Genomic DNA, 18348 nt, shown 5'->3' with positions numbered 1-18348 from the left:
ACTCCCATCTGCCCTCTTGGCTCTGACTGTGACTTGGATTCAACCCCAAGAGGAGATTCAACCCCAAAGTGTCAGGTGACTCAAGACATTTTCTGTTCAGATTCAAAGAATTCTGAATCAAGACCTTCTAGTGGAAGTTTTTCAGATTTTTGGCATCTTAGTTTAATTAAAGAGAAACTTAAAAAAAAATTAATATTGAAGTAATAGTTGATAACAATGTTGTGATCGTTTCAGCTGTACAGCAAAGTGATTCAATGATACATATCAAAGAGAGACTTTAATCTTTCACCTCAGATGGACTGGGAGTTATCATCAGTGATTATTGGGAAATAGTTTCCTCAGCGGTTAATCCTATGCCCCTTTGATCCTCGTGTGGGGGAGAGTGGGCTGGGCCAAGGAGGGAGGTGCGGTGGGGAGATTAGAAGTTAGGTCTTCTTGGCATATCCTACCATTATTAGAAGTTTTCTCAGCTTAAGGGAAAGTGAAACTTACATATCCCTGGACTCATGGAGAGCTTTCCTTAATCACATAACTATTTACACAGGCTTGACAGGAACAGCCAGGCACATTGCTGCCAGGCTGGTTCACAGGATCATTCCTTTTTCTCCCCAGTCTCCCTGATGCTTGGCTCTAAATCAACCCTTTCATACCATAAAACACAAGGTATGTGTATAATCATTCCAGACTTTTTAATTACAGTTACTATTAATGATCAAGCTTAGAAGACTTTGATATTAGAGACATAAATAATCTGACACAGGTAAAGTATGGGTGCAATTATCAGTAAATAAGCTAACATTTATAATCCATGCAGTCTCTTGGGACTATGAGTCAGCACACATGCAGCTTATTATATCCATCTAACAGTCATTGACTGTTGGCCATGAGCCAAGCACTGTCTAGGCTTTGATGAAAATAACAGTAATTAAGACAGGTGTCATGATGGAGTATTGTCAGCCAGGGAGCACACCCAAGCTCCAGTGGCTGTACTTTCTACTGACCTTTCATTATGTAGACTTGACTGATTGAATCATGGACCACATAGTGATTGAACTCCTTCGCCAGCCCCTCTCTCTTCCTGAGTCAAGCTGAACACAAAAAGCTCAAATCCTCAATCTTGTTGGCACATGATTGGCCTTTCTGTTTTGCTGACTCACCATCTCATTAGAATAAACTCTCAGGTTCAGTCCAGTGAGCTCAGCAGGACTAACACAACACTCTTAATACTCAGGAAATTCTGAGGGTTTAGGTTATTTCCCAGGAGATTAGACAAAGGCCAGACCTCTTACTACACAGTGTGAAAAACAATATCAACGGGAGAGGACTAGGGTGCAGTTGGATTTGGGCTACTACCAGAATAGAAAGATCAGAGCTGCCAAAGGATGGTAGGGAAAATAGTGGACAGGCCAGAGAAATAGGGAGAGCCAATTCAGGAGGGACTCTTGAGGTAGCAAAAGGAGTTTGTGTTTTCTTCTAACTATAATTGGAAACTATTATTGTAAACAAGGAAGTAACAGAACAATTTCTGTTAATTCCCTGGTGGTCCAGTGATTAGGTTTCTGCATTTTCACTGCTGAAGATGAGTTCATTTCGAGGTGGGCAAAATAACATCACTGCAGGGTGAGGCAAAAAAGAAAGAAAGAAAGAATTTCCTTTTAAAAGAGAAAAATAGAAAAATTTGAAGATGTTATACTAGTGAACTTGATGTTAGAGAAATGGGTAGCCTCCAGAAGCTAGTGCTGGGCACACTATTCTAGAACATAGCACCTTGGCATATAGAATATCTTAAGATGAAGGTGTCTAAGAAAATTGCAGGAGGAAGGCACCTGCCTCTCACCTTTTCTTCCCTGAAAGCAGAAATATAAATCCCACATATGAAAGGTAACTTCCCTGTACCAGGTAGCAAGAAGATGTCTTTATCACCAAGGGGGAGATTATATAAACAAACCTGTTATTTCTTCACAATTTACTTCACAATTGACCTTTACCCTGAGCCCCTTTGTCTCATCAATTCCTCACTATTGTTTCTTTGCCTAAAATGGATTGAAACTTCCTGCTCTGGCCACTTCTTCAGGTCTTCAATCTCTTGTGAGTTCTCTCAAGTAACACATGTAAACATTCAATAAATTTGTATGCTTTTCTCCTGTTAACTTGTCTTTGTCAGTTTAATTTTCACAGCCAGGGATCCTCAGAGAGTTGATTTTTATTTTTTATTAAAAAAGTTTTTTATTGATGTGTATTTGCTGTACAATATAAGTTATAGGTGTAGAATATAGTGAGTCACAATTTGTAAAGGTTATAGTCCATTTAGTTATTGTAAACTATTGCAAACTACTATATCCTTGTAGTTTATCTTACACCCTACCCCTGTATTGCCCCTCCTTGAAGGTTGCTTTTTAATATGATACCACTACACTTCTAGGAACAAGTTTCTACACTGGGTATTTATTGCTAAGTAACGAATCACCCTAAACATTACTGGCTTAAAATAACACACAGTTGTTATTATTCATATGTCAAGGTGTCAGCTGAGTGTGGCTAATCTAGTCCTCAACTCAGCCGGGCTTTTCTGCTTCAAGCTGCAGTGGCTAAGCAGCTCAGCTTCTCATTGCAAGTCTATGAGCTGGCTGGGGCAACTATTCCACTTGTCTCCTATCCTAAGACTAAATGGCTCATCAAAGCAGTTTCTTCTTATGATAGTCAGTTCCTTATGGTGTTCAAGAGTGAATGGCGGGGACTTCCCTGGAGGTCCAGTGGTTAAGACTCTGCACTGTCAATGCAAGGGAAGAGAGTTCAATCCTCGGATGGGAAACTAAGATTCCACATGCTGTGGCCAAAAGATAAAAGAAAAAAAAAAGGTGAATAGAAACAGGCAAGGCATCTCAAGAGGTCTTGGAATAGACATATTGTCAATTTCTACATGCCACTGGTTAAAGCAAATCATGTGACCAAATGCAAAGTTAAGAGGTGGGGAAATACACTTTGCCATGATGAGACCATACCAAAGATGAGGATTCTGGGAGGACTGAAGGACTGAGGTTAGTAATTCAATCTTTTACACCACTGTTCAAGATCCACCAAATTTCTATATCTTCCTCAAAACCTTCTAGTAGTATTTCCATCCCCAGTGCTCCTCCTATCTCTAGACATGTGCTGGTATTTCATACCCTTTTAGATAACTTCCACTCAAAAGTCATCCTAGTCTAGAAATTTAGGAATATGATTCTAGATTTTTCAAAGTTGGAAGGGACTCTAAAGGTTATAATGCCCCAAATATGTTTAGATCTGAAGGAAAATGCAGACTCTGAGGAAGAAAGAAAGAAACAAGCCTAGCAGAGGCTATAGTGTTCTTCACTTAAACATCTCACAGACACCCACATCAGACAAGACCATTCTGTGCTTGTGATGGAGAGAGAAAAAAACAAATCCACTCTATGATCTTGTCAGCACAGGCAATAACAAAACAAGAACACAAAGCAAGCCACAAAATTGACCATACACCTCCCTCTCTTGGCTAACTGCAGTAATTGCTACATCTTTACCAATTGCAATTTATTTATTTAATTTTGGCCCCACTGCCAGGCTTGTGGGATTCTGGTTCATCAACCAGGGATGAAACCTGGGCACCTGCAATGAAAGCTCAGAGTCCTAATCACTAGACTGCCAGGAAATTCCCACCAATTGCAATTTTAGCCCACTCTGTTCCTTTACTTTCTAATAAAAATTATTGGAATATTCACTCCTACAACAGCCCACTGCTTTCTGACATCATTCATCCAGAACAAACCCTTCTCTCCTTGAACCTCCCCCAAAACACCCAACACAGTCCTAAATCCTGTAATATCTAGTGCACCTGCTCTCAGTGATGCACTCCTCGCCTCCCAGCCCCACGTGGTGTGTGAAATCCACACTACTGTAACAAGTACCAACAAATCCAATTTCATTAGGCTACAGGTGGGCTTTGGCTGTGGCCTTCAACATGGTCACAGGCAAGCCAGACCCCATTATCAGTCTCCAGCGCTCACTCCCATCCACATCAAATTTGGCCCTAGATATTTAGTTCCTCAGATACAGCAAAATCTCTCAGTATCTAAAGCCAAGAGGAACTTCCCACAGATTTCTCAGAACAAAAACTGAAACAAAAAGTATTCTTTGTTCATGATGTATCTATAATTTTTCAGTAATCAAGTATTCACAGAAGGGAACAGTCACTCCATTGTGCATTTCATGCTCACATTCCATCCTCTTTCCTACATCTTTAAGTCAAATCTTAATGGGTAATTTTCCAAAGAAACTCATACAAGAACTTGGAGAATTCTGGTGTTCCCTCCATTGTTCTACAAACAAGGCTTTGTATTTCTCCCCCTCCCCCCACCACCTCTCTTTTCATAAGAGAGTAGCATGGAAGGCCTTGTATTTCTTATAAAACCTCTCTGTGAAAACCTCAAAGTAAGATCAGACCAATAATGAATTCATGATTGTTGGTTGGTTGCTTAGTCACTAAGTCGTGTCCAGCTCTCTACAACTCAAAGGTCTGTAGCTCACCAGGCTTCTCTGTCCATGGGATTTCCCAGGCAAGAATACTGGAGTGGGTTGCCATTTCCTTCTCCAGGGGATCTTCCCGAACCAGCGATTGAATCCGTGTCTCCTGCATCGGCAGGTGGATTCTTTGCTGCTGAGCCACCAGGAAAGCCCTGATGAATTCATAGCCTGCTTCTAACATTCTAAACTCTGTGTTTTCATGTTTTCTATAGCCTGTCCTCCAGAGGGTTAATGTAGCCCTTCTTTGGAGGACTTTATCCCACCAAGTAACAGAAAGAGAGGGTCAGTGGGGGGGATTCTGGGAACTACTCAGAGTGGCTCCTGTAACCCCAACTCCTTCCTTATATTCTCTTATTTATCCCTTGCACAATCCAATCTCACTTTCTTGGCTCCCATACATTCCCTTCCTGAGTCTCTTCTTTGTTCTAGGAACTCTCTGTTTCAAAAGTATTTCCAGGAATATGACTCAGAGATGTCACCCCTCAATCAGTCCTCAGACTCTTGCTGCAGGGGCACACGTTTAACCTCACTCCACCCCAGGAATGCTGCCCTTCTACACAAAAAATCCATCACATCTTCCTCGGGCTTCTTCAGTTCCTTTCTACTCACCCTTTACATACGCAAATCTGTTGTGCTATAATGCACATATTTTTTTTCTTCTAGTTTTATTGAGCTCTAAGTCACAGAGCACTGTATATATTTTAGGTGTATAGCATAATGATTTGACTTAATTCGTGCAGAGCCAGCAGCTGCCTCTTCACCTGTAGCATCCATGTAAAGAACAGGATAAAGCTCCTGTGGACCAGCAGTAGCCAGGAGAAACCTGGTCCCAGTCTAGATCTAAATCAGAATCTGTTTTTAATAAGACCCTCCAGTGGAGCATATGCTCACTTAAGTTAAAGAAGCGCTGCTCTGGGAGGGATGGGAATGGGGAGGGGTTGTAATAGCACTAATAAATTATCTGAGATGTTTGACTATGGAAACTGTACTTAGAGGCTGTTAAATGGGTGGGGAGAATCTGTGATGGGAATACAGAAAACCGAACAAAGGAAATAAGATCAATCATTTAATTCCCTCCCTTCCCCATCTCCCCTAAGCACACACAAAAAAATTGTACAGGAAAATAGAAGTAATTACATACAAAACTTGGTTTCATAAAAATATAGTCACATAACCATGGTATAGGAAACATTGAACAAAAATGGCATACTTCTATTGGTGATCTGAAAGAATGGTGTTAGTCAGGGTTCTCCAGAGAAACAGGACCAATAGGATATATATTAAAGAAGGCTTATTAAGAAGGATAGGTTCATGTAATTATAAAGGCAAAGAAGTCCCACAATCTGCCCTTTGTAACCTGGAGGTCCAGAAAAACTGGTGGTGTAGTTCTGGTCCAAACATGAAGACCTGAGAAGCAGGGGAGACAGTGATGTAAGTCCAGGCAGAGTCCAAATGCCAGAGAGCCAGAAGTGCCAACATCTGAGGGCAGGGCCTGGAAGCTTCAGATCAGGCAAAGAGCAAATTCGCCCTTCCTGCATCTTTTTGTTCTGTTTAGGCGCTCAAAGGACTGGATGATACCCACCTGCATTAGTGAGAGCAATATCCTCACTTACTAATGCAAATACTTATCTCTTCTGGCAATATCCTCACAAACACAGCCAGAAATAACATTTTAGCAGTTACCTGGTAGTCCTTAGCCCAATCAAGGTAACACATGAAATCAACCATCACAAGAACTAAATCATCACTAACCATACTAGAGCATCAAAAAGTAATATCTAAAAATTAATTCATTAAGAAATAGCAAAAGAAAAAAAAAAAAAAAGAAGCAACATAAATTGTTCCTCTTGAGAATGCCTAGATAAATACCAGATAAAGCAACAAAGCATTTGAAAAGGCTGTTTCTAGGGAATGAAGACACATAGGGTGAAACTGGTGATTTTCTTACAAGCTCGTTATACTATTTATTTAAAAAAAAAAAAAGCTTTGTATGGATGACCTTGACAGAATAGAAACTGACTGTTTTTTTTTTTTTAATGCTAGTGGTTACCTCAGTAAAATGCAGTTGGAGGTCAAGTAAGACAAGGGTGAGAGTAATCATTGACTCTGACTAATTTATAATATCGGGAAATTTGAATGGCGTGTGACGAAAAGCGGAATGCGGTGGGGAGAAGCCCTTCTATTTTTGTATTCAATTTGCTCTTATACAGAGCACATCACATTCTTCAGCCCAAATGGTTTCATGTCTAAGAGAAATAGTTTATGTGTTTAGTCTCCAGAACAGCAGGAAATTGCTCATAGCAGCCCCACATCACAAAGGCACCCCACAAACAATGGGAGTCATGACAGGTGGAGGCATCTAGAATCTCTGTTCACTGATGGAGCCTGGAAAATTCAGAGATCCTGTCCAGTGTTGTTGGTTTCTGTTGAAATGACTCAGATATTATCCAACCGGAACTTTGGCTGCCACATAATAGCTTGAGTTCTATTAGCTGTCTATTTCCTGGCTCCTTTCCTTCAGTCTAGCTCTCTTAGGTAAAATTAGTTCTTCCCCCTCCCCTCTTCCCAAATTATTATTAGATATTTTGACAATGCAGACCAAGGGAGAGAAGTCTAATCAGAATGAATTAAGGAGAGGAAACTCATCAGTGATATTTGTGAAAGTTAAGCACAAACGAAAGCTGAAAATGAGGCGAGTACATCTCAAACTAGGAAAGCCAAGGACTGGTTGGTGTGATTTAAGCTGCAAATTCTACTTCAGTCTATATGCTGATAAGAGATCAGAGAGTATGAACTCCAAGAGCTCAGTTTAGGAGGGGAAGAGAGACTTGGAAACAAAAGACAAAAATAAATGCATGTGCATCTCAGAGTAGGATTCAGGTCATGTTCGTGCCAGCAAAGAGGGATCAGGAAGTTGTCCATGTCACAGGATAAACCTGGCCCATCTTCCTGGAGAGTCGATTTCAGTTGGAGGGGGTAAAGTCTAGTCAGAGTCACATTTCTTTTGAAATTTCACATTTAATGCAGTAAAATGTTTTAATTTACCTTAAACGTTATGATAAGACTGAAGACTTTAGAATTGTTTCTCACGTGAGCTAGCCAATGCTGGGAGACTAGGGAGAAAAGGCAAAGAGAAAGGAAGAAGGAAGGCCACTAGATCTTATAGCATTTTCTTGACCAAATTAAGGTGCTTGAACTGGATGCTGGGGTCACTAAGCAGACACGCAGACATTTTTAAGCAAAAAGTGACAAGATCAGATTTGTATTTGAGAAAATTCATTCTCCTGGCACTCAGACATATCCACTGAAGCAAATATCTTTTTCTTTTCTTTTATCTTTTTGGAGCAGTTCTCTTTTGTTGGTCTTGATCATAGTCTCAATTAAAAGGCAAAGAACAAATGAGTGGTGAAGGGTTTTTGCCACAAATATAATACAGAGCTGATGTTTTCAATTTTTAAAAAACTCACACATATCGATTTAAAAAAAAAAAAAAAAAGCACCAGACTCTGTCAAAAAAAAAAGGCAATTACTTGAAAAGTTTACTTCCAGAATATATTAAAATATATAAATATGAAAAATGACCAACCTCACTATCATATTAATACATAATAAAGTAATAATTTAGTCAGTTTCATCCAGCCCATTAGTGATAAGGAGGAAGAATAGACCTCAGTGCTGGTGAGAAGGACATTTCCACTGATGGTGTGATTGGATTGACATTTCAGGAAGAAACTTTGACAGTATGTTCATAGCCTTTGGCCTAATGATGGTATTTCTGGGAATTCAGCAGAAAGTGCATCAGTAAGTTAACAAAGATGTGGACAAAGACTTGTGTATAAACTGCACTATTTATAATAGGCAAAAAACCCAAGATGTGCCATGATCTCAGGAATTATAGGAACCTTCAATATGATATAATATAGCTATTAACAGTGTTGCAAATTACATAAAAGCGTTAGTCGCTCAGTCATGTCTGACTCTTTGTGACCCAATGGACTGTAGCCTGCCAGACTCTTCTGTCCATGTGATTCTCCAGGCAAGAATACTGGAGTGGGTAGCCATTCCCTTTTCCAAGGGATCTTCCCAACCCAGGGAATTAATCCTGATCTCTGGAACTGCAAGCAAATTCTTTATGGTCTGAACCACCAGGGAAGCCCAAATTATATAAAAGTATATCAAATTATAGAAATCATCAGTTCTATCACTGGAGGCTATCATTACTTGTTGGCATTATAAGTGATTTCTGCCTTTAAAACTACATATCTTTAAAGTGTTTTCTATGACAATAAGGGGTTTAGCCTAAAACATGGAGTTGTAGGCCTCATAAATTGCTTTTAGGGAGGTACCTTTGCAGAGAGGCAACTCTGGGCCCTGAAAACTGAATCATACCCATGCATTCTCAGCCTATCTTTAGTTTTCAGCTCATATAAATAATAATAGAATAACAACTTCCCCTCTTCTAAATTCCTATTTATATGCTAAGCACTTAACATACTTAATCTCATTTAATCTTTGCAACACTACTCCAAAGAAGGTATTATTAACAATATTTCCATTTTAGAGATTAAAAAAGTGAGGCTTGGAGATGGCCCAAGGCTTTGTATCTTATTTTAGTGTTTTCTTAAATCCTCTTTCTTTTTCACTCTGTCCCCTTCTGTAAACAGATTATCAATGCATATCCTAATTTCTAAGCTGAAGACCACAAATCCATAGACCCTTCTCCTCTCTGGAACTTTTTTTTGCCCCAAAGTAAATACATCAGGGATGAGGAGGGAGTGTGTTGGGGTGGAAGGGTGGGGGGAGGCAGGCTTTCCTGAGAGTACTTCCCCCTTCCTTCTCCTTTAACTTTTGCCAATGGGGCCACAACCAGCTTTCTCATTTGGTAGCAGAAGCTTGATGGTGCCTTTTCCTCCAACATCACAGGTCAGTATCTGGGATTATTCTCACCCCCTGAGAGAGCCAGCAGCCAGAGTCATTTTCTCTTTGCCGGGCTCCTTCCTCCCTAGTCCCAGGCCCCCTACTCTTCAAGCCCTTTAGCTCTCTTCAGCTCCCCTTTCTTGTTCTGTCTCCTCCAGCCTTTCTTCTTTCCTGCTCCTGCTTATTTCCCTGGTCTGCATCTCTGCCTCCATCACCATATCTTTATTATCATTGCTAAAAGCAGATGTCAAATTATTGTGTTTGAAAAAAGAGATTTTTTTTGACACAGTGGCTCCAAGACTTGTCTATTTATAATACATGAAACTGTTAATGGGTACTATGAATCACAATTGCCTTCTCCTAAGACTCTCTTGGGGGCTTAGGGCCCATTTTGCTGTTTTGGACAGACAAGACTGGCTAACCTTAGGTTGGTAGGTGGATGTGTGCTGACGGCAGCCTGGACTGAAAGTCTACCCTTCGCAGAAGGAGAGGAGGAAGCTTAAGGTGCAAATGATGCTTTCCAAGTTGAAAAGAACTGCTGGGAGGATTCAGGAGCATGATGTCTCAACAACCCCTGGTTATTGCCTATTCTTTCATCTCTCCTAGGCTGAAGTTCCCGACAAACTCAAGCCCACCAGCATCTTGCTGCCCAGAAAGGTTGGAGATGGCAGTCTTTCCAAACTCCTGCCTCCCGGGGTGTCTGCTTATTTTCATTCTCCTCCAGCTGCCCGAGTTGGATTCTGGTAGGTTCGGAAACCATCAGACTTGTTCTCCAAATCCTTTTTAGGCTGGAAGGGGTTGGCAGGCCTAGACTAGGAGATAAGTAGGAAGAGGGTTTGAGCTGAGTAGAGAGGGAGCCTCGAATTATCTTTCTGGGTGGAACTTTGTTTCAATGATGTCCTGTCTTTTTCTCTCAATTATAGGATAATTTCTAGCCTACAAGCTTGAAATTTCTCAGTAATTGTAAGCAATCCCATTTGGCTGTCCTTAGCGACTTCCCCAAGGGCCCAGATGGACTCCCTGGAGCTGTAGTGGGAGAGTGCCCTTCACTGGGATCCTTGTCTGTATCAGCCCTCAACTCCCACCTCCACATTCCGTTAGACTCTCTTGGTGTTTTGGCAGCTCGCTTTGACGTGATCGGACCCCCGGAGCCCATCCTGGCGGTGGTGGGTGAAGATGCAGAGCTGCCCTGTCGCCTCTCCCTCAACGTGAGCGCCGAGGGCATGGAGCTGCGCTGGTTCCGAGAGAAGGTCTCGCCCGCGGTGTTCGTGAGCCGAGAAGGGCGAGAGCAGGAGGGAGAGGAGATGGCTGAGTACCGGGGAAGAGTGTCGCTGGTGGAGGACCACATCGCCGAGGGCAGCGTCGCTGTGAGGCTCCAGGAGGTCAAAGCCTCTGATGATGGGGAGTACCGATGCTTTTTCAGGCAGGACGAAAACTACGAAGAGGCCATCGTGCATCTGAAGGTGGCTGGTGAGTGGATGGGTCTTGATTTTCTCCAGTGACTTCATGCGAGATAATATTTTCCTGTGGCTCTGTTACTTTGGAAGCCATCAGACTTGTTCCCCAAATCCGTTTTAGGCTGGAAGGGGTTGGCAGGCCTAGAGTAGGAGATAAGTAGGAAGAGGGTTTGAGCTGAGTAAACAGGGAGCAGCTAGTGATTTTTCTTCTTGGAAGTTTGTTTCCACGATGTCCTGCTTTTTTCTCTCAATTGTAAGATAATCATTTCCCCATGTTACTAATTAAATAAGTGTAAGAAGTAATGACTGTATAACATTCTCTTCTATTAGTGCATCATAATTTGCTTGGTCAAAGCCCAAAATTGAGCATTTAAGTTGTGTCTGCTACTCACCATTTACAGTAAGGCTGTAGTGAGCAACCCCAATGCTTACTTGGTGGCTTAGTACCCAAAGATTGATTTTGTGAGATTGTAGAACATGGTGGCTTGTTAAGGGTCTTGACCTACCTACAAAAGTTTTGGTTTTGTTTCTTTTTTGCTTTAAGTCAGAATTCAGAGTGAAACTATAAGGAAATGGTAAACATTCAGGAACAAAGTATATTTTGAAGTCTGATTTTCCCACCTGGCACCAAGCAAGTTTCTTTCTGAGGTATATTTCCTACTGTAAAACTTGCCGAACAAGATTTTGCAAGAATGAAAAAAAAAAAAAAAACAAACATAGGAACTTCCCTGGTGGTCCAGCACTTCCATTACAGGGGGCATTGGTCAGGGAACTAAGATCCCTCCTGCCTGGAATATGAGAAACTGCTTTGTCAATTTTAAAAGCATTATATATTTGTAAAATATTACTGTGCAATGTATATCGCTTTTTATGCATATATTCAAATAAAGATGAAGTTTGAAAAATACCTGGGTGAAATGCAGGTCCCTGTTTCATAACAGGGTGTCCCACATGGTAGCATCATATATAATTCATCTTTCCTTTTTAAGGAAGTTTCTTAAAGATTGGTTATAAAGCCCTAGAGATTTGATAGCATAAAACTGTCATTGTTACCTTTTATGAATGATAGACACCTTTGAGAATCTGCTGAAAATGGTGACCCTTTTATAAAAAGAATACACATTCTCACATATATACACAATATATGGACTATGACTTGGAATATTACTTTAAGCCAATAGTTGTTTCATCTCTGATAAGATATCTTCTTTTATGGATACCTCAGTTTCCTTGTGTAGTAAAACATGGAGATGGGTCCCTTTCATTTCCAGTTCCTTTGGCCTTCTCTTTCTCAAACTATATAGCCCTATGGTTATAAGGCTCCCAGAAGGGTGTCCATTAAAGGAGTAAGGTGCCTTCTTTCTCCATAGCTCTGGGCTCTGATCCTCATATCAGTATGGAAGTTCAAGAGAGCGGAGAGATCCAGCTGGAGTGTACCTCAGTGGGATGGTACCCAGAGCCCCAAGTACAGTGGCGAACTCACAAGGGAGAAGAGTTTCCATCCATGTCAGAGTCCAGGAATCCTGATGAAGAAGGTTTGTTTACTGTGAGAGCTTCAGTGATCATCAGGGACACCTCCATGAAGAATGTGTCCTGCTGTATCCGGAATCTCCTTCTTGGCCAGGAGAAAGAAGTAGAGATTTCCATACCAGGTCAGTAAAACAGATGCTAGGTTCCTTTTTGACACAGTTTCAGGGCAACATCACATGGGACATCTGCCCAGCCACAACCTCCTGGCAGACTTGTCTATTTTCCTCACCTTAAACTTTCCCCACCTAAACTCCTGCCCGCTGAGCCCCACCAACTTCACTAGAGATTCTGAAGGCATATGTTTTATACCTAGATCTCACAGACATTCCAGATTTTTCGTCTTAGAAGATGTATCTTAGATAGGAAAGTCTTCCAGATTTTCTTAGGAGATATATCTTGGAAAAGTTTTGTCTCTGAAGGGTGTGGTCTTCCTGATTCAGAGCCTTCTGGATCTAGCTAAATTAGCTCTCCTCTTTCTACCCTTACCTCCCCCTCCTCCCTATCCCATGCTAGAGCTCTAAGTTTCCAGAGTCTTCACACTCTACCTCTGGTTCCTCCAAGAACTTTTCCTTATTCTTGGGTCATTGAGTCCCCTTCTGTTGCACACAGAAGTGATATTTCCCCTTCCTTATTTACTTCCCTCATCCCCTTGGCTCCCACCCTGCATTGATGGCTAAGGAGAAATTTCCATGATAACATGAATTGGTCCATTATATTCTTTATTCCACAGGTCCTGTCCCTAAATGACTTTCTTCATCTTCATTCCTCTTTTTCTCTGCTCTCTCTTACCTAAGACCAAAATTTATCTGAAGACCTCAGAGTGGTATTGGAGGGACTCTCTTGCCATGGGAGGAATGTGAGAGGTCCAGATCATCCTCTCTTCCAGCCCCCTTTGGAATCAGGAGAGAAGCTAGATCTGCTCTGAGTTTCTCAACAAATGTCCTTCTTGGGGATTTTGTTCTAGCCTCCTTCTTCCCAAGACTGACTCCCTGGATGGTGGCTGTGGCTGTCGTCTTGGTGGTCCTAGGACTTCTCACAATTGGGTCCATATTTTTCACTTGGAGACTATACAAAGAAAGATCCAGACAGAGGAGGAATGAATTCAGCTCTAAAGGTAAGTCACAGAATCCCAGTCTACTTGTCACGAGTGCTTCCACATGAGGTCGAACCCAAGTCCTTTAGGATGACTGCCAATAGGAAGATAATTGATACCAGAATTCTAAAAATCAGAGGGGATTATAAAGCTCCTGAATTTAGTGGCATCCAATATGAAGAATAACAGAGGTTTGGGTATAAGATGAGTCAAAAGCAATTCTAATTGAGATAATAGACCTGATGTTTATTCATTATTAACCTTCAGACTCTATCCTTACTTTTAACTTGGTTTCTCAGTAATGATTAAAGATCTGATACCAAGTGAGTAGGAACTTCCTGCATATTTCTTAGAAAACAAAACAAAATCCTTGTTCTTCATTTGTTGATAATGCCTCAATAATCAGGTAGTCATGAATTAAGTGGTTTCTCCTTTTTCTGTTTCTCATACCTGTTTTGTTCCCCACCTCACAGCCAGGCTAGAAGGTCACTAAGGTATTTCTGTTTGTTTTCCAGAGAAACTCCTGGAAGAGCTCAGTAAGTTCTATGTTCTTGTTCTTTTTTCATCCACAAAGTTGTCTCTCTCTTATTATAAAACATGTCAATAACATTCTTTCCCCCTCCCCCACCCTCTCTCACTACAGAATGGAAAAAGGCTACATTGCATGCAGGTCAGTGACTCTGAATATCTTAAGGGCTGTGAGGTGCTACCCTGCGGGTATTCAAAGTCCTCCAAGACTTGGAAATAAAAACCACTAATATATAGAGGGGAAAGGTGATGGCAAATGGCCTCAGCATTATCCTTGCGGCACATAAAGGGCCCTTGGAAGATGGCTAGAAGGCAAGCCCCCTCTGACAGGGTCCCATGGGGTACTGGGGACAGTCAGTTGATACATTACCCTATGGCTGTGGATGGTAGAGGGGAAAAGAGACAGCTGAGTAGGCCAAGCAGTTCACTTCCTGAGAAGACCTGTCAACTGCTAGAGCAGGTCTCCACTTCTTCAGAGAAGAAAGGATGGTTCTTTCAACCATCAGTGACATTCACTGATATTCAGACTTACTTTCTCTCTGCCTCTAGTGGACGTGACTCTGGATCCAGATACCGCCCACCCCCACCTCTTTCTGTATGAAGATTCAAAATCTGTCCGACTGGAAGATTCACGTCAGAAACTTCCTGAGAAACCAGAGAGATTTGACTCCTGGCCCTGTGTGATGGGTCGTGAGGCCTTCACCTCGGGGAGACATTACTGGGAGGTGGAGGTGGGAGACAGGACGGACTGGGCAGTTGGGGTGTGTAGGGAGAATGTGACAAAGAAAGGATTTGACCCCATGACTCCCGAGAATGGGTTCTGGGCTGTGGAGCTGTATGGAAATGGATACTGGGCTCTCACCCGACTGCGGACCCCTCTCCCACTGGCCGGACCTCCCCGCCGGGTTGGGGTCTTCCTTGACTATGAATCAGGAGACATCTTCTTCTACAACATGACTGATGGATCCCATATCTATACTTTCTCCAAGTCCTCTTTCTCTGGTCCCCTCCGGCCCTTCTTCTGCTTGTGGTCCTGTGGTAAAAAGCCCCTGACTATCTGCCCAATCACTGATGGGCTTGAGGGAGTCACAGTAGTTGCTGATGCCAAGAACATTTCAAAGGAGATCCCACTGTCCCCCATGGGGGAGGACTCTGCCTCTGGGGATATAGAAACCCTCCATTCTAAACTAATCCCTCTCCAGCCCAGCCAAGGGGTGCCTTAAGAAATACTGCAGCTCAGCTCTTTCCCTCTACCCTAACCCCCTCTTCCACCACTCCCAGGGCTTCATCTGCCAGCTTTACTCAGCCCCTGTTTCTTCCTGTTGGGTAGGGATTAATTAATCTTGAGAAGGTTGTGTTGCTGCTGATAGAGTGTGAGGAATAGGCCCTTCCTAATCTGTTTCTGTAACAATAGTTAAGGATCAGGGAGGTGACTCAAACTGCTTCTTGTGGTCTCCCATCCCAGAGGCCAAATCCTCTAGAGAGGGAATTGCAGTTCGGGGATCAAGATGGAGTTAAGTTGGCATGGGGTTATGACAGAAACATCTTGGTGTCCAGGATAGGGGTTATAGAGGAATAGGTTTTAAGGAAGCAGAAAACCCAAAAGGTTCTGGGACGGGAAAACTGGTGGCTGAAATCCCATAAAGGAACTTGGAGGGGACATCATGATAGAGGAAAATGAGGTGAACTCAGGCCAGCGATGGACCTCTGACTTGTCCCTAGAGTTATAGGGCCCACATCTCAGTTTTTCTAAGTCATTCCTACAGGGTGGATCTGAGCAATGGGAAGGGGAGTAAAGAAGGTGAGGAGGTCAGATAGAATGAGAGAGGAGAGAATTTTAAACAAAATGCAAAGGGGCTCTTTCCAACCTCACTTTGCTGATTCCACAAGTTGCTGGTTTTCTTCCTTTTGATCTAGAATCTCTCCACTTCAGAGGCATTTTCAGGCGTCATTTTTCAGTGATATCACCACTTTATTGGCCATTGTCTCATGGCCAGTGGCCATGTCTCACCAACATGTGGTTTAAAACTGCTCAACCACACCTTTAATTATGTTTAACCACCATCCAGTTCCATACTGAGCCACGAATCACTCTCTCCCCACCCAACTTTCCTACTTGCTGCTTCTCCTCAGGGTACCCCAAAAGTTGCATCATTGTGCTCAGCACAGCTAGATTGATTGCATTTGTTTGTATTTGCATTTTCCTGTATATGTGTGTCTTGTCCAGGCTCCCACCTTCCATTTCCATTGGGTTTTCCAGGATCAATGTCACCCATGGTCTTAACCTAATAAATAAGTCTGTCTGATTGTTGAAAACAGCTTCTGCACCTCCCTTTCTTTATCCAACAAATGGAACTGACACAAAACAGAGAGAAGAAACCTGTGTGGAAATGCAGTGGGTCAAAGCACTGTGGTTCTGTTTATCTAAGACCCATCCCCACACCTGATGGCAGTAGGCTCACTAGGGCAGGCAGCACGGGGCCTCCTATCCCAGGAAGGGCCAGCTACTTACAAAAAGGCCACAGTGCCAGCGGCTACCCACCCTTAGCCTCTGGAGGAAATATTTGGTGATGCCTCATAACTGGAAAAACAAACAAACTTGGATGATCCTCCTTTCTTTGTCCCTTCCTCAAACTGTATTCACCCTACCCTACATTGGACTCCTGAGAGAAGACCACCATTTACCTCTGCTTTCAAAGTATTCATTTATGCTTAAATTGTACTTTTAGAAAGTAAAAGATTTTTTTAAAAGTCCAAACTTCTTTAAAAAAATACATGAGAATCTTAAGTAGTTGTTTTGCCAGTTTAATGTACAATGCGTATCCTGAAATGTATATATAAAATCTCACCCTAAATAAATGGGGCTGCCAAAGGAACCCCTCTCTGAGAGTAGAAAGAGAAATAGTCAGAGGTTTCAATTAGCTCTGCAACTGCCCTCACCTTCCTGTTTCCTCATGGTCTTCAAGGAAAATGGTTACCAAACACAGTACTGAGCTGACAGTAGATTCTGAACTTATGTGATAAGCTTTGCAGCTCCCTTTCCATCTGGCACCGATACCAGTGCCTGGAGGAGGAAATTAACAGTCTTGGTAGCTCTGGCTTTATTTTCAAATCTTCCGAAAGAGAAGAAAGGTGGCCTTGCTGATGCTTTGTCAAAGACTGTCTTAATGACCTGAAGCAGAATCAGTGATGCTGTGGTTTCAGAAGGTCCAGAAAGGCCTCTTCCACCACTGCAAATAATAAACTGTAGTATTTTCAAGACCTGACTTTCTTTTTAAACCAGAAACTAAAACCTTTCACCCCACAGCTAAAGACCAGCATTAAAAATGCAAATGATCCTGCAATAATAGTAACAGGACTTCATTTCACACACCAAAAGCCAACTCTGGTCATCACATGTTTGAAAGGGTCTGCCTCTCTTTAAAAGAGATTCAGATATTCACATTAAGAGAAAAATAACTGTGCAACTCCTATCATCACTAATCAACAACAGCTCTTCCGTGCCATCTCTCTGCATATCCCTATTCATCTGCTCCTTCTGTCTCCAAACAACATTCAGGTCTCCTCAAATTGCCCTCTGGAAAAGTCCGAGTCGACTCTCAACTATACGTGACTTTACTCTTGCCACTCTAAAATTTAAAATGCCACTTTAAAATTTAAAATGGAAACAGTCTTTTTCCTTGAATACATGTGAAAGTTAATTTTAAAAAGTAAAAATGATCCCAAATCTCACTCAAATATAACCGATACCAATATTTGGGTTCATCCTCTCCTTTAAAAAATGAAAAGAATCTGTATTGTTTAGTTCAAAAGACTTAAACTAAATACTTTTTGAGGAGTGTTTCAAACTAGTTGGAAAGTCTTGGAGGTTCAAGCTTTGCTGGACATAAACACAGATGTACGAAAACCTTACGAATTAAGGGAAGATAGAGTGACAAACTTGTAGAAAAAGAAAGGCAGAACTGGTTTTAGTTTGATGCCTCCTTTTTGAGAGCAGCATAACATCCATTCAGAAAAGTCCACAAATCCTCAGGGTACAGCTAGAAAATTCAGATCAAGAAGCAAGACACTGGGACCCCCTTACGTGGGTCTCGAGGGTCTAGCGGACAGAAAGGAAAGGAGGGAGGAGTTAATGAGCACCCGAGGGCTGGGCCCCAGCAAGCACCAAACTCAATAGCGTAAGCCTTCCCAGGAGAAGGTCAGTTTAAGTAAGGCAATTTCAGTAATATGGGTGCCATTATATAAACAAGAATTCTGTCGAGAGTGGAGAGAAATTTCCCT

At 42.0% G+C, this 18348-nt stretch overlaps 1 protein-coding gene across 1 annotated transcript; it reads left to right on the top strand.

The window, feature by feature from the left end:
• Positions 1-8275: 8275 nt before the first annotated feature.
• On the top strand, positions 8276-16203 carry BTN1A1 (butyrophilin subfamily 1 member A1). The gene is made up of 8 exons (XM_065912664.1): positions 8276-8343; positions 10066-10202; positions 10582-10929; positions 12287-12568; positions 13411-13560; positions 14055-14075; positions 14183-14209; positions 14617-16203. The coding sequence occupies exons 1-8, from the start codon at positions 8285-8287 to the stop codon at positions 15288-15290; spliced, it is 1698 nt and encodes a 565-aa protein (XP_065768736.1). The 5' UTR covers positions 8276-8284; the 3' UTR covers positions 15291-16203.
• Positions 16204-18348: the final 2145 nt, after the last annotated feature.

Source organism: Muntiacus reevesi, chromosome 20 (genome assembly GCF_963930625.1).
Source record: "Muntiacus reevesi chromosome 20, mMunRee1.1, whole genome shotgun sequence".
NCBI classification, from domain to species: Eukaryota; Metazoa; Chordata; class Mammalia; order Artiodactyla; family Cervidae; genus Muntiacus; species Muntiacus reevesi.
The sequence above is the reverse complement of the archived record's forward strand: the minus strand, read 5'-3'. Positions and strand labels throughout refer to the sequence as shown.

What these genes read in the sequence shown, in the direction of transcription:
- BTN1A1 (XM_065912664.1), top strand. Translation starts at nt 8,285, where the DNA reads ATGTTCATAGCCTTTGGCCTAATGATGGTATTTCTGGGAATTCAGCAG. An exon ending in AGTAGAGATTTCCATACCAG is followed by an intron (nt 12,569 to 13,410) that starts GTCAGTAAAACA and finishes ATTTTGTTCTAG; the next exon opens with CCTCCTTCTTCCCAAGACTG. An exon ending in AAAGGCTACATTGCATGCAG is followed by an intron (nt 14,210 to 14,616) that starts GTCAGTGACTCT and finishes CTCTGCCTCTAG; the next exon opens with TGGACGTGACTCTGGATCCA.